Source organism: Onthophagus taurus, chromosome 3 (genome assembly GCF_036711975.1).
Source record: "Onthophagus taurus isolate NC chromosome 3, IU_Otau_3.0, whole genome shotgun sequence".
Classification (NCBI taxonomy): domain Eukaryota; kingdom Metazoa; phylum Arthropoda; class Insecta; order Coleoptera; family Scarabaeidae; genus Onthophagus; species Onthophagus taurus.
The window spans coordinates 11,319,017-11,339,069 of NC_091968.1; the positions used below are offsets into that span (position 1 = coordinate 11,319,017).

Genomic DNA, 20,053 nt, shown 5'->3' on the forward strand with positions numbered 1-20,053 from the left:
GTTTTAGATTTTGAGATATGACAATTTTAATTTTTTTAAATGGAAGCAACCACTGATTATTCGCTTATTAAATTCTTTATTTTTTTCTAATTACAAAAATATAGGGTTCGAAAGGTTTATTTCTTATTGTTTTAGAATAAAGCTAAAAATAAACTTTTTTTATAAAATTTCCATCTAGTGTCGTCGACGAAATTAAATTTACAGTTTCCTGTAAGTTACAGGGCGGTAGGTAAAATCTAAAAAGTTAATAATTAAATAAGAAGATAACTTCTGGTATTTAAAAACAAATAATTTTTTTAATATGTAACATTCTAACATGTTAAACTTTTCAAAATTTTCGTAATTCATCTTAAAAACAGGATTTTTAAAGTGACACTTCAGAAAATTGAATTTATTTGAATTCAAAAAAAAAAAAAAAACATGGCGCCATCTATCAATAATTTATTAAGTCATTTAAGAACAATATTAAGGTGCATCTCCACTATGTAGACCGGCATGCCGATTCGAACCCCACTCTTGTCGGTTTTTATCAAAGAAAACAGGGCCGATGCGAGTAGTGTGTACGTACTGACCACCGACACATCATTTTTACCAATTCATTAAGAGTTTAAATCAACATGGAGTGGACCAATTCTGATACAATAATTCTTATTGATATGTACCGCGAGCGTACAAATCTATGGGATTGCAATTCAGCAGATTATAAGAATAAAAATAAGAGGCATGATGCGCTTTTAGAAATTGCTGTTTCATTTGGATTGGAAAGGACTGAAGTTGAAAGAAAAATTAAAAATTTATTGAGTCATTTTTCAAGAGAAATTAAAAAAGAAGATGAATGTAATAAGTCTGGTGCTGGTTCAGATTCTTCCTATAAAAGCAAATGGTTTGCCTATAAAAGTATGGAATTTCTTAGGGATAGAAATAAACCAAAAAAAACTAGAGATACAGAGGTAAGTTAATTTTATATTTACTAAGTGTATAGAGTACAAAATAATTTATTAGTTGTGCTTGCGCTGAAATGGTAAATCTCCTTCCGGTGAATTAAAATATTCCTTAAACTCGTTTCTCACAGCTTGTGCTGCATTTGTGCTCCTTCGAGGTATTTTTGGAATACTCATCATTTGGAAATGCGCAACATCTTGTCTCCATAATCCTGGAGTAATATCTCCAGTATCCGTAGATTCTAAATCAAAGCATTCTTTGGGGTTGTAAAGATTTTTTGATCTATTTTTCCTTAAGTAATTATGTAAATGTATTAAAGTCAATGTTATTTTCGTTGCTGTTTCCGGTTGTAATAATATAGGTTTTCTTAGTATTCGAAAAACTGAACTCAATATTCCAAACGCGTTTTCCGAAACCCTTCTTGCCCTGCTTAATCGATAGTTAAAAATCCTTGTTTTAGATCCTTTGTCTTGTAATCCCGGAAAAGGTTTCATAATATTACATGATAGTGGAAAAGCGTCATCCCCAACAAAGACAAATGGAACTTCCACGTGCCGTCCCGGTAAAGCTAGGGCTGAAGGCAGATTCAATGTGCTCTCTTTAAGACATTTCTTGAAATGTGTTGCATTAAATACGCCACCATCTGATATTCTTCCTTGAGAACCAACGTTTGCATATATAAAGTTGTAATTTGCATCAACCACTGCAAATAGTACAATGCTGAAGAATGACTTGTAGTTAAAAAAATCGGAACCACTATTCAGAGGAGCTTGTAGAGTTATGTGCTTCCCATCCATTGCACCAACACAATGTGGAAAGTTCCATTTATCCTGGAACTCTCGGGCTATAATCTCCCATTCATTTTTTGGCATCTGTAACGAAAAATTTCTTTCAGATTAAGGAAACACTTCAACAAGAAGATGAGACAATAGAAGAAAATTCAATACATGCACCAACAGAAGAGAATCCACCTACACCTGCATCTTCTACATCATCTTCAAGTAGATCTTTTAAAAGAAAACGAGAATCTCCATCTACTACGCCTGTACTACATGAAGCCATGAACATTTTAAGGTCATTAAACACAAAGAAGCAGGAAAAAGATGAGTTCGCAATATTTGGCGAGCAGGTTGCCATCAAAGTGAGGAAATTACCATGCCCTCATGCTCGATTTATGGTACAACACATAATAACTAACACTCTCTTTGAGGCGGAAATGGGAAAATACGACAAACCTTTTTTTGGGTCCCAACAATATCATTACCCACAACCCCAACCAATGGTTCATGTAAACTACTCAACAAATTTAGGACCTCCAACCACATCTACTACTCCTTCAGAAGTGCATTTGATTTCGGACACAATGTCTTCCACAACGTCAGTAACAGAAGATATTGATTCAATTTTGTGCCAATTATAGAGCTTTTTATTTTTTTATTTATGAATAAATTATAAAAAAAATCTCATTGTATTTCTTACCATAACATAATCTCGAAGTGAGTGTATTAATTCTTCACAAACGTCCGGTACAGTTCTTGAAATAACTTGCTTTGAAATTTTAAAAGTATACATAAGAGAGTGGTAAGAATCTCCTGTAGCAAGAAATCGCAATGTTACTGCTAGACGTTCGCTAGCTGGTATGGCTTGTCTAAATTTTGTATCGTTCTTGGTAATTTTGGGTCCTATCATATTTAGTAAATCTTCAAAATCCGAACTCGTCATTCGAAAAAAGTTTCTGAATCCAACATCACTTCTATATTCTAAGTTTATATTATCAGCGTCGTCCAATATTAATTCTTTTATTAAATCACTTCCTCGATATTTATTTCTGTTTCGAAGGCTTGGTCGAATCCAAAATCTTCTCTTCAATTTCGTGCGTTTTTTAACAACACATTCACTAACAATAATTGCAGCAGCAGCTGCTAATAAAAGTTGGTCTTCCTCATCACTCATTTTCAGGGATAAATAAACGCAAATAGAATCGGGTGTAAATAGTCCGGCACGTACTCACTTTCTATGTTGTGAGGACGTTAACTAAAATTTCAGCAAAGCCAATCGGCTTTGCCGATCGGTATTGCCAATCGGCATAGTGGAGATGCACCTTTAAATATTAATAAAAATGTGAAATAATGCAATCTATTTCAACTTTTGTGTAATTACATATATAAATTAAATAGTTCAACATATATATTTGTTTCAAATAACAGAAATATGTTTTTTTAATTTTTAATTATAGTACCGTAATTTACAGGAAACTGTAAATTTAATTTCTTGGAAGACACTAAAAGAAAAGTTTATTTTTAGCTTTATTCTAAAACAATAAGAAATAGACATGTCAAACCCTATATTTTTGTAATCAGAAAAAAATAACGAATTTAATAAGCGAATAATCGAATAAGTCGAATCGAATAAGTTGTTGTTTCCATTTAAAAAAACGAACATTGTGATATCTCAAAATTTAAAACCGAAAAAATTTTTTTGATTACGTCATCAAATTCTCTGTAAAAAAGTGTCCATATAATGTCTTAGTTATAATACTCCAGCTATAATAATAACCAAGATAATTGCGCTTGCTGGTTTTACGATATTTTCAATTTTAGCCTCTAGCGGAAAAACAAAAGACGATAGCGCTATGGGGTTTTCGGCATTAGCAGTTTCTCGAAAAACGAGATCATGACATGTAAGCTACTTTTTTTCTAACTCTTATAGTTTCCGAGTTAGCCTATTCGGACATCGAATTTGAATCACCCTGTACACTAATTTTTCGTTTATTTGTTTTATTTTGTATGTAAATTTAATTTACAGTAATAATTCAAGGTACTTGACGATCACGGATATCTAGATTAATGTTATTAATTTTTATTAAAAAACAATTTTTCCATTTTTCTCAAAAATTTTCTTATGTAAGGATACAAAAATTTTACGCTATCGTAAAGAGAAAAGTAATCTCTATCAAATGAGCCTAAAGAAAGAATACATTGCCATTTAAAAAAATTGAATTATTATTCGTTACTGATTTGTTTTCTGAATTAAAAACAATTAAATGCAGTCTTATTATGGCAAATAAAATATTAAACAACTTTTGTATAAAATGTTTTTTTATAAAGTTGATACCTACCAAGATATATACTATTTTCCATAAATGGGCACCCTGCATATATTGCATAATAAAAGAAATCAAATAAAATAAATTATATAGGTTAAATCAAATCAAAATTAATATCAACCTAAAGAAAAATAAAAATAAAAAAACTAAGAAGATTTAATTGGATAACCAAAAAAAAAAACTAAATGAAACGCCTGATTGACCGCGACACCGATTGTCTACCTCAAGTACTTGTTTCACAAAACGATTAAATTAAAAAAAAATCGAAATTCAAAATAATAAAAAAAATACCAATTAAACTCTTTTACAAAAGTAAAATAAACTATAATAAATTGATTCGTAAGTTCAAAACAAAACAAATTTATACAGCGTGTCCCGTATCTTTCGCATCAGAGCATTATACGGTTGTAGGATACAGCATTCTGAAGCGATCTTTCTAATAAAATTTTTTCGAAATGTTTATAATAACCGCACGGGAACTGTTTAAAGAAACTGTTTTTCGTCCAATCAGCAGATCGCAAATCAGACTCAGGTAATCGGTGCCACCCTCGGCCGGTTCGCTACGCCGATGATAACTCGTTCCCCACGTGTACTCACCAATAGATTTGTCATGGAAAGAGAAATAAACTTTTTTGATGAATCAAAGTCGTCCGTTATTGGTCGTCGTTAAACAGTTCCCGTGCGGTTATTATAAACATTTCGAAAAAATTTTATTAGAAAGATCGCTTCAGAATAATGTATTCTACAACCGTATAATGCTCTGATGCGGAAGATACGGGACACGCTGTATATCCTAAATTTAGTTTGTATGTTATTCTTTTTTTTGTTTTTTCTTTTTTAAAGATCCTAAATTATACCAGGTAAGTATTATTATAATGTACAAAAAAAATTGAATCATCAAACTTAATAATTGAAACAATAGACAGAGAATAAAGTAGAATAAAAAAAATTCAAAGTTTAAAACGAATTGTTGATTTGACCTTTAGTTGTTTGATAAAAGACTCCATTGTTGGCTTTGGTCAGTAATGATAAATATAAAAAAATTAAAAATTCCGAAGAATCAAATTTATTTGTTCTCAACTACCGGTTTCGGAAAAAGTTTCCATCATCAGGTTGTTGCTACAAAACATGAGTAAAATTTTTTTTAATTTACAAAAACAAAAACATGAGATAATTATTTACCGTCAATTAATAGCGGCTGCGTGGTATAATAATTTCGGATGTTAAGATTTTCCACTTTTGAATTTCTCTCAGCATTGTTAAATTTACAAGAAACCTTTAGTTGTCTTCTTTTTTTTTTTTTAGTCAACTTCGAAAAGGTATGAGTTGGAAGATCTTCAGCAGCTTCCTTCGAGATGGTTTGGTAAGGAGTGGATATCCAGTGCTATTGAAGTTATTGAAATGTGCTCAACATTTTAGAACAAAGAATTTCATAAAAAAAAATTGTTCCCCCAAAAGAAAGACCTATGGATCGTAATTACTGATTACATTAAAAAAAAATCGCTAAAGGAATGGATGAGAAGAATGAACTGATAAAAGTGTGAAAGGTTGATTTTCTTTTTTTTTTCTTTTTTTATTTTTCTTTAAGTTGATGAAAGGGACAAATCTAATCAATGAAATTATGGAACAATAAATAATAAGGATGTTGTGATATGGATGGGAAAAGTTATGATTAACCGAAATAATCAATTCTTACCTCAGTTGGTCGTGGTCTACGCCCAAAAATGTATGAAAATGGTGAAAAATATTAAATCCGGTTAAAACATCCGGGTCGGGTTATAGAAAAGACTTAACCGCGACTTTTCAACGGGAGTGATATTTCCGGATATATTTTCTTCGGATTAGCCTCAAGACGCCAGAATTGAATCGCAAATTTTCTAAAATGTCTATCTACGCTGATTTACACTCGTCGTTGCTTTTCTTCACCACCGGCGGAGAGAATTGTCACCAAAACCAAAGAGACCGAGTTTTCAAAACCCGTCCGAATTTATACTCGACTCGAATTTCTAAAAAAATGTACCTTATCGCGCAACTCCCAAAAGTAAAAGTCAAAATAAATATTGTAGGTATTAAACATCTGTCTGTTATTTAAAAACTAAATCCCTTATTAACAAAAAAAAATTAATAAGATTATTAATAAATATTTTGCAAACAATTTTAAAGAAATAAGGAATAACGACATCTAATGGGTAAAAGGAAAGGTAAGGACAAGGATTCTCGAATTCTGCTGCTGAAATAAAAAAAATATAAAACAAATTTTGCTACCTGTCTATTGAGAAGAAACACTAAGAAACAGAAAAAAAAAAATAAAAACGTAACAGGTTCTTTTTTAATTGTAAAACAGTTGTATTAAATTAGTTTTAAAATTTCATATCTCAGCCAATTTTTATTCAAGAAAGTTTTAACTTGGTAAGATTACTCTTCGGATGATATCAAATAGATTGTCATTTGTTGTATCAAAGTATCTTATACAGGCTGGTCAAAAATTGAATTGTCGTTTCTCCATATTCAATGGCAAGAAAGCTGAAGATTTTATATGGTATGCCCCATATTTTTTTAACCTACCAGAGAGAGAATTAAATTTTTTATCCAAACCTAATTTTTGCTTTCATTGATGCATTTATTTGTTCTTCTATTTGTTATTTTTGGTAAATAAAAAATAGTGAACTAAAAGATTATCAATCAAAGTTAATTGTAAAAATAAATTAAACAAAATAAAATTAAATATAATTTTCACTTTTTTGCCATTAAATGCGGAAAAAGGTAAATCACTTTTTGACCACCCTCTACAAGATACTGTAATACAGCAAATGACAATCTATTTGACAGCATTTGAAAAGTAATCGTGCTAATTTGGAGCTTTTTTGAATGAACATTTGCTGAGATATGGAGTTTTAAAGAGCATGGTGAAAATTGCCAAGAAAAATTTTAAATCAAAATAACTCGAAAACGAAAAGCGCTAGGTACCAATAACTTTTATCAAAGTCAACTTATTTTTTCTCATATAATTAAAAGGTGTAATAAAAACTATAGCATTCCATTTAAAACAACAGCTAGGTACTTAGACAACCTTTAATATATAAACCTTGGGTGTGAACCTCCCACATAAACTAAATTTCATAAATGTAAATGCAATGGAACAGAAACAAAACGGGTGTTGCAGACTTTTTGGCGGACACTGTAGATCAGTATCACTATTTTTAACGAGTATCTTTTTGTTTTTCCATTTTTTGTCAATATTAGATGTGAAAAAAGAAAAACATAGATTTTTGTTATAATTGATAAAAAATGGAAAGAAATAATAACTTCAACGATACTAATTTCTTTAGTTCAGCTGCTTCTAGTCCACTCTTGTTCCTATTGATGGTTTATGTCGTCAATATCTTGCCTATACCTATACCATATTCGTTCGAATCTAAGACTCACCCTATTTCTTTGAATTATATCGAAAAAAAATTCGCCTTAAAATAAAGATGGTAAATTATGTAACAATCCTCATCTTCAGTAGAATCTTACATAAAATTTAAACATTATGATATAATATCAAAACTTATAAAATTACTTACTGTCAATTAAGTTGAAGAAATATTAAACATTAAATCCAACATATCATCCAAAGTAAAACTTCAACAACTTTAATCCAAATTTGAAACTTTTTCCTTTTATATAATTGAATACAATAGAATATCAAAAAATCAAAAACCAAAAAACATTTAAACAAAATCCAAAATAATACAAAACACACGCGTTTACAGTTGACAAGATAAACGAAAAAATGACTGAAGGTCAAAAGGAACAAGCAAGAAAGAAACTGGCATTTATCCTGAATAACACTGTTTATATTTAAATTTAAATTCCTTTAATGAAGCAAAAATGGGCTCTGTATTGATTTGGATTTGATTATTTAATAAATTATAATTTTGATTGTGTTTATATTTTAAAATTTCTAAAATTTCAAGCAAATCCAATCTTTGACCTTTATTACATTTGTGTATTAATTTAGTTTCTTTATATTTAATTTTATGTCCCGTTTCCATTTTATGTTTATAAACATTAGAATTATTTTTAATTTCATGTTCTCTGATACGTGTTTCCAATCTCCTTCCTGTCTGTCCTATGTAAATGCTATTACAATTATTACATTCTATCGAATATACGCCACATTCTTTTTTTATATCTATTTCTTTTTTATTGTTATAATTTGATATCTGGAGAATAAGTGTTGCATAGTTGAAGTATATTGATTGTAGATTATAGGTTTATATGTCAAATTTGAGTTTTTTACTTTAGTATTTAACGAATCTTTTTGTTTTATAATTCTACAAAAAAGTTTATCTATAGAACTTCTTGAAAAACCATTATTATTAGCCAATTTATACAGGGTGTATCGGAATGACTGCAACAAACTTCAAGGGATGATTCTTTAGTGAATTTTAAGGGTATTTTGATATACGAACCTTTGGTGACTTCGGCTCCCCTAAGGAGCTACACCCCTCCAAAAATGGCAGACAATTTTGGTTTAATTTTCTTTTCTCAAAAACCATAACTGCTAGGAAAACGAAATTTGGGGAATATGTTTAACTCATAATAGGGCACGTTTTGACCCTATTTGTATTTTCAACCTACCCTTCTAAACTACTAAACGTAACCACTCCCTTTACATTTTTGCAAAATTTTTTTTTATGCATTTGATAAATACATTAGAAAAATATAAGTACGAAGGCTTTCACGGCCGGTGTGAATTAAACTAAAATTAGAACTAACACTAGAATCTTTCGGGTTTTGCCGTGTGTCTTTTAATAAAAGGTTTGACGTTTCGGATGCCATGTTGCAACCTTCTTCAGAAACTGGTTCGAACCTCAAACCATATTCAACTCTGGATCTGACTATTTGCTTTAATTGAGTACTTAATATTATAAGATCACCATTTCGAGTTTGCCAAGGATTTAATTAGGTTAATACCTCCTTTACAGGCCTTAACTATTGTATTGACTTGTCCTTTCCAACTTAGTTCCCCGTTGATATCAAAATCCCAAGTACTTGAAGTTCACCACATACCCCACAGAGCTATCATCATATTCAATGATTGGAAGATGTATATTTGTTTTTCTAGTGATATCTCAAGTTGTCGTTTGTCTAGAAAGAATTTTACGACCTGTAATACTCGATTCATGTGATTTAATTATAGTTTTAAAGATACAACTAATGCGTCATTTTGCGATTTTAAATGTCAGATGTTGCTTTAATCACTGTTTTACCGGCATCCGATTTATAACTATTTCTTCTTATGTATTTAAATATTTTAAAAGTTACAACAAATGATTCAATAGATTTAACACCAATATCACTTATCACAAATTATATTATAAATTAAAAATAGAGTTTATAAAAAAAAATATTACTTCTAACTAATTTTTAATTTAATGAATAGATGGCAGCATTATTACTATTTGACATCTAAAACGTCAATATAAAATTCAATAATTTTGATTGAATAACATTAAAATGTTGATATGAATAGTGTTGAATCTGACGAATTATACGATTCGATCGAAAATTTAAACGATTTTTCCCCTACATCCACTACAAATGTAGATATTTCAAATTACGTTCCATTGTATGACGGTGAGATATCAATAGAGAAATTTAAACCGAGAACGAAAAGATTTCAGTCTAAAATACCGATAAAATGCGACTCAAAATTATCAACGACGACTGCAAAAAGATCAACTAAAGGTGTATCGAAAACGAATATCGACCTAACTGATTATCGTGTAGAGAAAAACTCGTATGTAAGTATTTTTCATGCTAAAAATGCAAAATTTAAAAAACCACCCGAATTAAACGATACGCAAAGATCGCAAATTGGAGATTTTACGCAACGCACGGACATTTCTGAAGTTTCAACGTATTTCTCCGACGCTAGAAGTTCTTGTTCGGATTCGACGAGCTTTTATTTCGATATGATTAAAAGGATGGAAAATGGAGAAGAAATCGTTGAAACGGAATCAAAAAAACATGATATAGAAACTAAAACTTCGTGTACTTTGAAAACTTTAAACGAAAATTATTTCAATTTGAAGAGTGTTTCCGAATATTCTTTTGCTGGATCCGCTAAAACTGGAAAAAGTAAAAATACTATTAACAGTAGCAATTTAGTTGTGCCTCGTTTGGGTGGATTGGGACCGGATTTAAGTAAAGCACAAGAAAAAGTAAATATCAAATCAAATTAATTTATTATGATTTCTTTCTTTGTATTTCTAGATGAGTAGGTTACAAAAGCAGAAATCTTACGGGCAAAAAGTAAGCGATCAAAATCGAATTAAAATATTGGAAGTTAAAGTTTTAAAAGAACTGAAAGGAGACACAAAAAATTCTAAATCGAACATATATTGAAATAAAAAAAAAATAAAAAAAAACATTAAAAATTAATTGATTTCTTATTTTTCTCGATTCCTACATTATCGAAATTTTTTGATATTTACATATGTCAAATCATTGTCAAATGAGAATTAATTGAAAAATCTATATTTTATTTATTTATTTATCTCAAGCGGGTACAGAAATAGGTCGAACCCAATAACACTGTACCACAAACAACCAGTTGTATATAAGTTAAATTACAGTTTATAATAATAATAAAGAATTAATAATAATAATAGTACAAAAGTGAATCGGAAGGTGAAAAATAAAAATAAGTCTAGGTGATATAAATATCACATATCAAATGAACGCCCGCGGCAACACACTAACCGCAGCAAAAAGCATTTTTTTAAATGCATAGAAAGAATGCCGAAACAAATCTATGTGAATCGATTAAAATGTCCGATCACGAGTAGACGTGTTCTGTTCCGCTTCAACAAAACTGTTATTAATTTCGTTCATTTGGTAGTGTATTCCTATTTTTCGGTGACCTAAGTTTTTGTGAGCGGTTGGTCTCTTTAATTTGGTAGCTGTAGTGCATGTGGAGATCTTGTTGTGCGAAATAATTAAGATTTTCTTAAGAAAAATTATTGTTGAACTTTGACCGACGATTCCAGTTGAGGTGAACGGGGCTGTCGTAAAAGAACTCATGTTATTGTAAACACGTGACGTCACTCACAAACTCGTTATTGATTCCAAAACAACTAAGGAAATGCTCTCTTCAATGGAAAATCTTTTTAAAAACTCGATGGGAGCTTTCGAGGATAAGTTACAAACAGCCCTTTCTAATAAAGGTACTAATGAGGAATTCAGTAGTCTTGAACGGCTCAGTAAAGAGTTTGAAATGTTCAAGTTGAACATTCAGGGCGCTATTTCTGATATAAAGCATGCAGTTATGAATATGGACGAACGTCTAGACAGTTTAGAACAATACTCCAGGCGCAATTGCCTTTTGTTCCATGGGATTGAAGAATTAGACGGAGAAAATGTTTCGGCCGTCGTAACTCATTTTATTTGTAACACATTGAAAATTCCTAACTTTAACTTTGATATATCTATGGTGGATCGTGCTCACAGGCTTGGGACGAGGAGTGGGAGCATTATGGGTTCTTCTCAGCAAGGAAAAGCAAAAGCATCGCATAAACCTCGTACATTAATTGTAAAATTCGTGTCATACGCCACCAGGCAGCTGATATGGTTGAACAAGAAAAATCTTAAAGGTAGCAAATTTTTTGTAACTGAATCTCTCACCAAAAAACGTATGGAATTGTATCAATCTGCCATGGATGCTGTGGGTCCGAAAAATACATGGACTAGAGATGAAAAAATTTTTGTAGTCAATTCAAGAAATAAGGCCGTGGTTATTAAAGGAATTCTAGAACTAGAGGAACTAACAGTTGACAAGGGGAGGCGACATTCTGGTGTCAAAACGCGTTCTCAGCAGCTCCAAAGGGAAGTTTCCTGCTTGACTAAATAATAGATAAAACAAATTAATAAAAATATTTCTTTTTTTTTTTTTCTTTTCTATAATTAAATAGGTCTTAATTTGGAAACAGTTGAGTCGTGGGTTTCGGGGGGGACCCGTCTCTCAAACTTATTATTTTGTTATTATTATTGTTGCTACTTTTTTATTATTGTTTTTACTCTTTTTACTTTAAAAGATGCATAAAGGGGAGCCGGGATGGGCCCTTGTCGAGATACCCGATTCGATTGGAAGATTATAAATGATTAAATTGTTTCTTTTTTTGTTGTTGTTGGGGATTTGTGTTAGGATTGCAATCAAAAACTGATTTGTAATTAAGAGCATATTATCTCTCCTCTGCTTTTCTTGCTTTTCTTTTCTCTTTTTTTTTTCTCTGTTTTTCTTAGTTTTTTTCTCTTTTCTCTTCCTTTACTTGGGCGTGTTTTATTTTTATTTTTAAATTTGCCTACTGTATCTCAATATATAATTATGAAGATTGGTCATTTAAATGTGCGATCACTGCCTGCTCACTTTGCTGCTTTGAAGGATATCATAGTTAATGGTTCTTATGACATATTTGCCATCACTGAAACATGGACTATTCTAATTCTAACCATTCACTCTTTTCTATAGATAACTACTGTCACAGTTTTGTGGGTCGAGAGGGACGAGCGGGCGGCGGTGTTGGTGTGTATGTAAGGGATACCTATAAGCATAGCTGATCACTCTCTAATTTTTGTAACATTAAAATTATTTGACACTCCGAAGTCCCAACCTCGTCTGATAAGCTACAGGGACTTTAAACAATTTGATAAAAACAGTTTTAATCATGATCTTGCGGAAATACCTTGGCAGGAAATCCTGTGTTATAATAATGTAAATGATAAAATGACCTTTTTTAATACAAATGTTCTTACGCTTTTCAACATACATGCTCCTATTAAGGTCTCCTTGATGAGAAAAAATTACCGTCCCTGGGTTACTGACAATGTGAAGCTGCTTATGACGCTTCGTGATAATGCGTTTGCTAAATTTAAAAAAACAAAAGGTCCTGTTGATTTTATTTCTTATAAAGAATTTCGGAACTTTACTAATTTATCTATTCGGAGGGAAAAAAAAGCGTATCTTGAGCATATGCTGAGCACTAGGGGATGTCGGGAACTTTGGACCGGTTTTAGGGCGATGGGCATTGTTAATAGTAAACAGCGTTCTATTCCGGACTTTTTAGCGAGTGTTGATGCTATTAACGACTACTTCCAAACTTCTCAAATAGTTGCTACGGGTGACATGGACACTATTAATTATTATAACTTAAACATAGTACCTGGTGTTACTGAGAAGCTGACATTAACGCTTGCAACTAAAGAAGAGATTTATGACGTACTACTCAATCTCAAATCAAATGCTATTGGTACTGATGGTATTGGTATAAAGATGTTGTTGCTGTGTTGCCCGTTGATTTTGCCTTATATTTGTCATATAATTAACTATTGCATTCAGGGCTCTGTGTTTCCTGACTGTTGGAAAACTGCTCTGATTACGCCAATTCCAAAATCTAGCAATCCCAGCCAATTAAAAGATTTGAGACCGATTAGTATTTTGCCGGTTATATCTAAAATTCTGGAAAAAATTATTGCTGACAGGTTGCGAGAGCACTTAGATAAGTTCAATATTCTACCTATGCGGCAATCTGGCTTTCGTAAAGGATACAGCTGTACTGCTGCCCTATTGGATGTGACCGACGACATTGTTCGTGAGATTGATCAGAAAAATGTCACTATTTTAATTTTACTGGATTATTCAAAGGCTTTTGATACCGTTCATCATAAAACTCTTTTATCTATGCTTCATTACATTGGACTTTCTGATGATTCCATTTTGTTTTTCTGTAACTATTTAACTGGTCGTAAGCAAATGGTAGCTCTAAATGGCAACTTCTCTACTGAATGTGCTGTATCGTCTGGAGTTCCTCAGGGATCAGTTCTTGGTCCAATTCTCTATTTAATTTACACTTGCAATTTATATAATGTACTGAGAAGTTGTAAGGCTCACATGTATGCTGACGATACGCAACTTTACTATTCTTTTAACATCAATGACCTTGCTGATGCACAAAATTGTATAAATTCTGATTTGACAAGATTGGTTGAGGAATCTTCAAAACTTTGCCTTCAATTAAACCCGGATAAATCGTCGGTTATGGTCTTTGGGGGGCGGCGAGCCGTTGGGGAAGTCAAGGCATCTGTGGATCTAAAATTGAATGGCGTTAAGCTAAATATTACTGATGAGTCGCGAAACCTGGGAATCACTATTGATTCTCTTAGATTTCGTAAACATGTCGCTTCTCTTCTCCAGCGTGCTTATGCCACGTTGAAGCTACTATATGGCAATAGACAACTGCTTAATCAGTGTCTGAGAGCGCAGCTTTGTGATGCACTGGTGTTAAGCATTTTTAATTATGGGGATGTTCTATATGGCTCCTGTTTAGATGTCGCCGAGTCGTTGCGTGTTCAACGTGTGCAAAATGCATGCTTACGCTTTATATTTGGCATTCGAAAGCGAGAAAAAATATCCCATACCTTAAACTGGGTTGGGTGGTTAAATATGTCTCGGCGTCGTAAATTGCACTCTGCTTGTTTTTATCGAAGAATTATTTTCAATCAAAAGCCTCCCTACTTGTTAAATAAATTGAGATACCGCTCTGACGTGCATAACATCAACATCCGTCGTCGTTCTTGCTTGTCTATACCCCAACATAGATTGCAAATTTTTGAACGATGTTTTTCATATAGTATACCTAATTTGATCAACAGCATTCCTACTGATATTAACAATAAATCTAAGAGTAGTTTTAAATTTTTTTACAAAGCATATCTTCTTCGGCAGCAGGGTGATTTAAGATAAACAAGCTTTTGCTTGACGGGATATATATATAGTATGTATAAAACTATGCCTTCTTTCTTATCCTTCCTGTTCTATTTATTTTTCTTTTTCGGCTCCTTCTTTTATTCTTCTTTTACTTTTACTTCTTTCTTACCTTATTGTGTTACTGCATGATCGGATTCTGTTTATATATATTTTCTATATTGATCAAGGGACCGATGAAAAACAATAACACCTGAGTCCATCAGGTGCATTGACTCGGTTTCCTTTGGTAAACCGCTTATTATTTATGATTTAGTACTTCATTTTTTTTTTATATAGTATAATTCATTTTTTTTTTACCTGATATTTTCTTTTGTAATTGTAAATTGTACTCTTTTTTTTTGGTTTCACCAATAAATATATTATTATTATTATTATGTTAACACGATTTGCGGATATCTTTGAATTTTAATAATAATAATAATAAATGACTTTATTGTCTCTATTACAAAGAAGAAACTACAATACAAATTACAATAAATTAAACTAATGAAATATTTTCAATCCAGAATATTTGTTCTATCCAACCGAAAAAAAAGCAAGAAAACAAAAAAAAATCCATGAATTATAACCAACAAAAACAAAAAAATATCATTTCAATCATTAATACAGTATCACCAACATTATATCAAATCCAAATTTAAACATAATTAAATTAAATGAAGGGGCCCAAAAGACCCAAACGTAGATTAAATGAAAAAGAAGAACGAAGCAGACGAAAAACCAATAATAATGAAAATTAAAAATGGACTCAGTGTAATAACTGATGGCGTAACTATTAATATCGTAACAATGAGTTTATATCAATAAGAATAAGAGCAATAACAATGATATAAACAAAGAACAAAACAAAAAAAATTATACCCACAAAAAAGAAAAACAAATATCAGACAAGACCCGTTAACTGCTAAAAAATCATATTCCTCAATTCTAGTCCATGTGGCAAGCTTCCATACGATTTATAAACATAATATGTAAATGACCTTTGAAAAAGTGATGTTCTATGTTTTGGAGGATAGAAAGTAATACCTGACCTTGTCTGACTTCCTTCGCACTGTGGTTTATATTTAATTTTATTATGTAGGTACTTCGGGACTCCAGTGGTAACGATTCTATGATAGAGAGACAAACTATGAAACTCCCGTCGAGAGTTCATGTTCAACCATCCAGCATCCTTAAGTTTATGAGAAATTCTATCAAATTTGCGAATCCCATAAATGAATCTGAGGCAACTATTCTGAACCTTTTCTATACATCGTGACGTGACTGCATCTATAGCCTTATGACATACAGCAGACATATAGTTAAATTGTGAAAGAACAAATATATCACAGAGGTGTACTTTTATTTTCAAAGGTAAACGAACGATGCGAGTACAGCCGACGCAAAAAAAAAGATCTCTGAGTACATATTTGTTTTCTAAATCTTAAGCTAGTATCTAAAATCATACCAAGATACTTAGCTTCAGAGACCTTTTTAATTAAGGTATTATTCATCTTAATACCCAAGTGCGAAGTAGTGTTGTGCCGTTGGCCATTAAAACGCATCCACATAGATTTGTCAGGATTTATTTTTAGCTGGTGGTATGTTGCTAATTCAAAAATCGTATCAAGGTCACCGCTAATACCAGCCTCAGCAATACCACTGCCCGCAGTCGCGTATGAAGCGGAAAGCTGGGTATCATCCGCATAAGTACTCATTTTACATAATTTAATAAATTTATTAAATTGTGAAGTATAGATAGAAAACAAAACAGGTCCCAGCACAGATTCTTGGGGTCCACCATTAAGTACACAGTGCGAGTTCACCAGACATGGCATCATCAACTTTCATAAGAAAGCTACTTAATATTGTCACTGCGCCCTCACTAAAACCCAGATAACGAAGTAATTTGCTCAAAATGGTATGGTTAACAGTATCAAATGCTATTGAGTAGTCTAAAAAAACCACAGCAGTACTCTCTCCCATGTCAACAGCAACGTTAACATTAATAATAATACTTTTATTCACCCATTAATAATAGAAAGAAAACAATCAGTAATAACAATAAAATAATTAAAAAAAAAGTAATAATAAATTCTCTAAATATTAACACAGTCATGTAGGTGAACCACAAGGGATAGTTCAGGTGAGTGGTACAACCACTCTCTGGTTTACAAATATCCCTTGACCACAGGAATGCTAAATATATTAATTAAAAGCCTAAAAAATATAAAGGAAAAAAACAGAGAAAAAAAAAGACTTAATATAAGTAGTAATAATATTCAATAATGTACGCAAGTGCTTAAAATTACAAAACGCTCATCATCATTAAGATTGCTCCTCAAACAAATTCCGAAATATGGCGCACCTGAACGCCGCTGCACTCAAACCCCGTAAACTCTCCGGAACGGAACCATAAAGCGAATAAATATTATAAGTAAAAGATCTTTCAAAAAAAGTGGTAGAGTGAGCCGGTGGAGCAATTAAATTACGGTTCCGGATATTAACGGAATGAATGTCACCACGAAATCTAATCTTCCTCGGCAAATATGGCGGATTACCGGTACTCAGCAATCGGTGAAAGAAACAGAGAGATGGAAGCAAATAACGACCACGCATATTTAACCAATTTAGGTCTAGTAAACGATAGGAGACTCTATCATATTTACGAATGCCATAAATAAATCTTATGCAAGCGTTCTGCACTCGTTGGATCCTATTCGCGGTAAAAGCATCAACACAGGGCCCGTATACCGGCGCACAGTAGTTAAACAGTGACAAAATCAAACACTGACAAAGCATTTTCTTCATAGCAATACTGAGAACAGCTCTAAAAGTATATAAAACCTTCAAGTTACAGAAGCCAAGACCAATTATTTTAGATATTCATTAACAAAAGGAATTGAAAGATTATTAATATTAACAACTCGCAACTCAAATAGAGAGTTACTCCCATTTAGTGAAGTAGACGAATAAAATTTAATACTGTCAGCTAAATTATCACTACTGTCCGGGACACCATTAATAAAAAATTGATTTATTAAATTGGCATCTCTTAAATGAGACGGAATATCAGTGTTTTTATTAGGAACCACATGCACTTTTTTAAACGTTTTCCACAAGGTTTTACTATCAGAATAGTGTCAGTCAACCACGGCATTTTCGGTTTACTAGCCTTTATAGTTTTCACAGGTGCAAACACATCGAATAAAAGAAGAATCCTCAGTCATCCACAGACTCTATATGGAAGATATTGTCGAAAGGAATGCTTTCCAGCGCAGTAATAAAATCATTGTAATTAAAAGAAGAGAAGTCTCGAAAAGTGAACCACATCGGCTTATGATTATGTTTTTGAATAGCACACTTACAAAAGACCAAGTCGTGGTCAGATATTTCCAAATGAAGCACCCCGCCTTTCCTCACATTCACGTCATCAGATACAACAACCACATCCAACAAACTTAAAGCTGTTTCAGACACACGCGTAGGTTCATTAATAATTTGTAACATATTCATACCTTGTATAACAGACAAAAAATTAACAGTATCTCTATGATCAGTAATCAATAAATTTATATTAAAATCACCCAAACAAAAAATCATGCTATGTCGTAACCTAAGTTCCGTCAATTGGAACTCCAAATCATCAATAAAAGTTGTATTATTAGTTGCAGGACGACTATAAATACAACCGACAACACATTTCACAGAACCAATTCGTACCTCTATCCAAACCTGTTCGCATGAATCACGCATTTCAAAAGCAATAGAGTTAGAAGCAAAAACATTTCTTGCATAGATCGCAACACCACCTCCACGGCCCACTCTATCTCTACGATACAAACAATAACCGTCAATGGACACCAAGCCATCATCAATAGATGGCGATAACCAAGTTTCAGAAACACACAAAATATCAAAATTCTGACAGTGAAGTAATTCAGTAACATCTCCAGTTTTGGGGAGCAAAGTGCAGAGTAAATCCAGAGATCACAAAATTCTAATAATACAAAAAAAATAGAATACAAAACAAAAAAAGACAAATAAATATAAACAAACTAAAAAAAATGTTGTGCAACTATACCCACATCGAAAACCCGATTGTTCTGAAGGGAGCAACTATTGGTCTCCATATGCTCCACCAGTTGAGTCTTCATAACCTTCTCTAAAATTTTAGAAAGAACAGGGAGAATACTTATTGGTCTAAAGTCATTATACTCTCGTGGGTTATCGTTTTTGAGCAGAGGAATAACCTCTGCGCGTTTCTATTCCAAGGGAAAGACATGATCAACTAAACAACAATTCAGTATGTCGGTCAAATATGGAAAAATGGTAGGGCAACACAGTTTGATCATCTCAATGGAAGTTTCATCAGTACCAACAGCAGAAGATGTAATAGATGTAATTACGTCAGAAACCAGAGGGATCTCCACAGTCTTAAATGAAAACTCACTATTATAAGTAGGAGAACTATACAGCAAATCTTTAATAATGTCATTTACACTGCCTACAAAATAATCATTAATCTGATCAGGATGTTTTAAATTTAAAGGTAAACAAGATTTTTTAATTAGTTTTAAGTTCAAAATTTTCAAGTTATTCCACATCTGTTTGGTATTGCCCGTAACAGCAATAGAACCAAAATAAGCTCGCTTTTTATTTCTTATAGCTGCAATAGTAAGATTACGAAGGGTCTTATAATATTCCAATGAGCCGGCCTGCCCGTATGTCTAAACTTGGTTTTAGATTCATTTCTCAACTTAATCATCAATTTAATATTATCAGTCACCCAGGGTGCGGGAGACTTGGTAAATAGGCTTTGCTTTATTGGAGCGTGAAAGGATAAGACCTTGTCGTTAATATCAGTTAGATAAAATAAAATGAACGGAACTGATTCCAAATCATGCAGAAAAGATACACTATCAATACGGCTTAATAGTCGTACAGACTTGATCACTGGACATTGTCTACCTACATTCACACCAACATCGCAAAATACCATATCATGATCAGACAAATTGCACGGCAGCACTCCACTGCGAAGAACCGAAGTCATTTCGAACGTTATCAACAAGTCTATCAGTGAAGCCGTTCTAAAACTAATTCTTGTAGGTACATCAATCATTGTTGACCTCCAAGGGAATTTAGCAAATTTAACAGATACTCGCTATCGCTATTATCCACATTGATTAAATTAACATTAAAATCACCGC

The 20,053-nt window shown here is 32.3% G+C and overlaps 2 protein-coding genes across 3 annotated transcripts; both read left to right on the forward strand.

The window, feature by feature from the left end:
- The first annotated feature begins 617 nt into the window (after positions 1-617).
- Positions 618-2,400, forward strand: LOC139429377 (uncharacterized). The gene is made up of 2 exons (XM_071195096.1): positions 618-950; positions 1,838-2,400. The coding sequence occupies exons 1-2, from the start codon at positions 618-620 to the stop codon at positions 2,360-2,362; spliced, it is 858 nt and encodes a 285-aa protein (XP_071051197.1). The 3' UTR covers positions 2,363-2,400.
- Positions 2,401-9,511: 7,111 nt separating this feature from the next.
- Positions 9,512-10,446, forward strand: LOC139429363 (uncharacterized). 2 transcript variants are annotated; one of them, XM_071195059.1, is made up of 2 exons: positions 9,512-10,260; positions 10,313-10,446. In XM_071195059.1, the coding sequence occupies exons 1-2, from the start codon at positions 9,562-9,564 to the stop codon at positions 10,442-10,444; spliced, it is 831 nt and encodes a 276-aa protein (XP_071051160.1). In that variant the 5' UTR covers positions 9,512-9,561; the 3' UTR covers positions 10,445-10,446. The 2 variants fall into 2 exon arrangements, with proteins under 2 accessions (XP_071051160.1, XP_071051161.1); XM_071195060.1 differs by having other exon boundaries at positions 9,512-10,243; positions 10,313-10,383.
- Positions 10,447-20,053: the final 9,607 nt, after the last annotated feature.